Raw genomic sequence first — 4,790 nt, forward strand, 5'->3', positions numbered from 1 at the left:
ACCGGATAGTTCTATCCCGTGCACGTGTACACGTTGACAACCGTAACCATGGCCGCCGAGGGTATATAAATGCTTCACAAGGTTCCAAACGTCCGTTTACACTTGCTCGTGGACTTGTTTCGACCTGCTCCAACCTCAGCCTGTGGAAAGCTAAGTTTTGCAAACTATTTCACTAAAAGCGGATATAACTTGAGAGCAGAACAAGTACTTCATCGTTTGTACTTGTTTTTGTTTTTCAAGTTTGAAGATGGCTCGCCGTGGACCCGGACTCCCCGACTGTCACCTGGACTTCGCTGCAGGTAAGTGTGAAAATTTCTTTAAATGTAAATTACTGTAATAATTTAACAAGTTCCAGTGTGAATATCAAGTTTTAACGTGATCAAATATGTGTATTTCAAGTCTGTTTCCTGTAAATTGTTTGTATGTTTTAAATTTTCCGGGAGAGGTGTAGAAATTATTAACGACTGGTGTATGAATATGAAAAAAAGGTGTTACTTTGACTTGAAGGCTTCAAATTTGACACTTTTCTTTAAAATGAAATGGTTAAAAATAGCTTAATGGACTAAAATTTGTAAAATGCCCAAAAATTAGTTTCTGTGGTAACGGCATCTTCAAGATGTCATGGCCTCAGAACACGCAGGCGTAAACACACAGATCCAGGTCCCCTCCTGACATCCTTTTCTTCTCCGGATCAAAGGCTTTATTGACATAAACTATATTTTTTCTCTGCTGCAAAACACAAAGATAAAAAAATGCAAATAAAATAATATCAAAAGAATATGAAAACAGTAGTAATAATGGCATTAAGACCTATCTTCTGTTACGGTAATGCTTTTAACCTTATTAGATAGCAGAGAGAGATATTGTACACAGGGATATTTACACAGTGATAGCATGTTTACCACAGATTAGATGTACCTGTCCTTATGGCAGATACAGTCCTTGTGCACATTTCTAAAAATGTGGATTCTGGGTTAAGAGTTTCTGTTTGTTTGTTTTTCACTTGACCATCATTTTCAGACATACCTGCAGAGCTTTGTGTGTGCAATTTTTACTCTTGCCAAGGAGGTTGTGTTTTTATTTAAAAAAAAACAAATAAAAAAAAACAAATATATATATATATATATATATATATATATATATATATATATATAAATTTGTTTTTGTTTTTTTTATATTTAGGACATGCGATTGGTACATGTGGTCTAAATGTTACATTATGGTTTGCATCCACATATTTAACCTATGAGCTTTTTTCAAAATGTGTGACATCGTGAATTGTAAATAAAACAGGAGAATGAGCTGCATGGTTAGTTATAAATGTACTGTAGTATATTTATATAATAAGTTACTCATGTCCGGCTATTTACAAATCAATACCTATTATCCATTACCTATTCCAACATAGTGTTTGCATAAAGGCTTACAAAGAACAAATAAAACAAATTGAATGTACACAAAATACAGTGACATTTATAGTGTCAATATAGTGCAGGGGTGGGCAATCTCAGTCCACGAGGGCCGGTGTCCCTGCAAGTTTTAGATCTCACCTTGGGTCAACACACCTGAATCACATGATTAGTTCGTTACCAGGCCTCTGGAGAACTTCAGGACATGTTGAGGAGCTAATTTAGCCATTTAAATCAGCTGTGTTGGTTCGAGGACACATCTAAAACCTGCAGGGACACCGGCCCTCGTGGACTGAGATTGCCCACTCCTGATATAGTGTCACCTTAAAAGTACACAGAGTGAGCTGCCTTGGTGGAGGTTTGGTGGTCTTCTATTAAAAAACTTGACTTAAAGATTGAACAAGTAGAAGTGTCATTCAGTCTGACATAAAATGCTTTTCTCTCATCCTCTGCTCAAACTAACAGATGTAGGTCTGTTGCTTTAACACTGGGTGTCTATTACATTCCTAATGTTATTTTAAAAATTGTTTCCTCACAGGGCGTCTTGACTATGTGGTTGAACGCCCTGCAGAAGAAGGCCTTCCTGAAGTCATCAGGATCCTGGATGACAGTCTCCAGAGCACCACCTCTTCTGGTGAAGCTCAGGACACTGATACCCAGCGTATCAGCGAAGGTGAGTATGGTGAGTATTTTATCCCTCTCTCATCCTCACCCTTATCTCATGAAGCACCAGATGCTGATGACGGTGAACAGCAAGGTGAGTATGGTAGGTATTTTATCCCTTTCTCACCCTCACCCTCTTCTCATGAAGCACCAGATGCTGATGACGGTGAACAGCAAGGTGAGTATGGTGAGTACCCCCCCTACCTACCTATAGACGATGAAGAGGTGAGTGAACAGACTGACAATTCATCTGACTGGAACGACTCAGAAGAGTGGGGGGATTGGCTTAGCGATGACTCTGGGTATGACACCATGGATGAGAGAGATGATTCCCCTCTCATCCGGGAGCACCCTCCAGAGCCGTTTTGGCACGATTGGCAACGTCCTATTGCTCCAGGTGCTGCCCCCATCCCCATGCCGCCTTTCGGCCAGGCCAATGCCCCATTCTTCCCTCGAGTTGTTGCCCAGGTTGGTGATCCGCCAGCTGCTCCTCCCCCAGCTGCTCCCTCTGCTGCTCCTTCCTCAGCTGCTCCCTCTGCTGCTCCTTCCTCAGCTGCTCCCTCTGCTGCTCCTTCATCAGCTGCTCTCTCTGCTGCTCCCTCCTCAGCTGCTTCCTCTGCTGCTCCTTCCTCAGCTGCTCCCTCTGCTGCTCCTTCCTCAGCTGCTCCCTCTGCTGCTCCTTCCTCAGCTGCTCCCTCTGCTGCTCCTTCCTCAGCTGCTCCCTCTGCTGCTCCTTCCTCAGCCGCTCCCTCTGCTGCTCCTTCCTCAGCCGCTCCCTCTGCTGCTCCTTTCTCAGCTGCTCTGTCATCTGCTTCCTCAGCTGATCTCTCTGCTGCTCCTTCCTCAGAAAAGAGAAGCAGAGAAGACATCTGCACCGAAGAGGTAAGTGCAAAGAGGTGCAAGGTGAGTGACCAGTTTGATGCCCCTTCAACATCCTCAGGTAGTTTTGGAGTCAGACGTTTCTGGGAGAGGCCTTTTAACCTTTCCATGGATGACAGTGACTCTGATTAGTTTATGTTAGAATGTGTTTTTAAACTTTGCCTTTGTGTTTTTGTTTTTACAGATATATGAACATGTGACTCGCACATGTGAAATGTATTTCTTTTTTTCTTGATATGTGACATTAATATTAATATTACATTGTGAATTAAAGGTCGTTTTTTAGTTGTTATTACTTCCAGTTACGTCCAAGATGGAGCAAACACCCCACCCAGAAGACAGCCTTACCCCGACCAACCCGATGAGAAGGATGGATGACCAAGTGAAAAACGGGAGAGTGGTGCTGTGTTCCAACTATGTAAGTTATCACCTCACATTGACAACAAACTGTATTGAAGACAAAATTCTTCCAATAGTTGGTATAAATCATCATCCTATGTCAGCAGCACTGTAGGTTTAGCTTTATTTATATTTTTCATGTGTATACGTTGGGTTTAAAATTGCTTTTTAACAACATACTGCAGCTACCAACAATGAAAATGCTGTTTTGTGTTAAAATGACGTCTTTCTTGTGTTATTACTTTGCAGGGCAGCTGAGAGTGGACAGAGCTGCACAGAGGACCAAAGATCCACTCTCAGCACTTCATACCTGACTGGCCACAGCACCAACCCTCCTCACCCTGGGTGAGGAGGGTCCTGACCCCGCCTGCACAGAGGGAGTTGTGAACATGCACTTCTGTGTCGGTGGGTTTAGGATCCTCCTCACACTCACACTGATGAAGACTGTCACTGGAAGATGTCTCCATTGCATCAGCAGGACGTAAGCATTTGTAAAATATTACAGTTTGTGATGTTTTGTACATATTTTTATTGCATCATTTAAAACTATGAGATATAAAATAAACCAATTTTCATAACATTTTCTGTGTATTTAGTTGTTTTCTTAATAAGTTCTTTGGAACATCATTGCAACCTGTCAGCTTTTTATTGAGGATTTAGAAAGTTGCTGGTGGCCCGAGTGTGTAGAGTGGGGTGTTGTTTTTGTCACATGGTGAAAGTGACCTCATGGGGAGCAAAGAGAACAACTGAACAATTTGGGGATTCACAGACTTTCGTAATCGCTAAAAACAATTAATAAAAATTGTTCTGTGTGAACTAAAAGCTCAAATATAAACCATCCTGACACACTGACACAAATGATCTGCTGTTTATAAGCAGGACAGTGTTTTCATGAGCCTGGATGAAGCTAATTTGCATGAGTTTAACCTGCTGGTCAAAAACTTGCATGACTCTGATATCACTCCAACTTTCTTCTGTTTATTTATTCATTTTTGCTAATTGTAGTAGATTAATATGTTCACCAACTGATTGTTGGCCTGAATGTTTGAATGTTTGCAGTTTCAGGTCCTACTGATCAGTTTTAAGTACTGTAGAAAGTGAGCAGCAATTGAATCAAGTCCTGGGATGAAATGGGACAAAAGGGTAATGTGACAGCCACATTAGTTCCCTTCCCTCGTTTAACAATGTGTAAGCAGACTGCTTTAACCTGCAATTTACTGCATGTTGTTAGGCTGCATGGTACAACCACAGTCTGCTAACCACCCGTGGTGATCGAAGGTTTTGAGGTCTTGCTTGAGCTACTGATGAAGTTTTATCAAAGCTTGTTAAGTTTCCCAACCACATTTTATCCTGATGGTCCAAGGCTTACATCTTTATGCTCACAGACGTACTTCTGTAATTAATCAGTGACCGATTTATTACTTTAAGTTACAGTGTGAG

At 41.5% G+C, this 4,790-nt stretch overlaps 1 protein-coding gene across 1 annotated transcript; it reads left to right on the forward strand.

Annotated features, from left to right (window-relative positions):
* The first annotated feature begins 247 nt into the window (after positions 1 to 247).
* Positions 248 to 3,083, forward strand: LOC146630112 (uncharacterized). The gene is made up of 2 exons (XM_085356773.1): positions 248 to 299; positions 1,948 to 3,083. The coding sequence occupies exons 1-2, from the start codon at positions 248 to 250 to the stop codon at positions 3,081 to 3,083; spliced, it is 1,188 nt and encodes a 395-aa protein (XP_085212899.1).
* Positions 3,084 to 4,790: the final 1,707 nt, after the last annotated feature.

The sequence above is a fragment of the Diplotaxodon limnothrissa genome, linkage group LG6 (genome assembly GCF_057381915.1).
Source record: "Diplotaxodon limnothrissa isolate DT_005_m linkage group LG6, D_limnothrissa_male_GT1.1, whole genome shotgun sequence".
In the NCBI taxonomy this organism is placed as follows: domain Eukaryota; kingdom Metazoa; phylum Chordata; class Actinopteri; order Cichliformes; family Cichlidae; genus Diplotaxodon; species Diplotaxodon limnothrissa.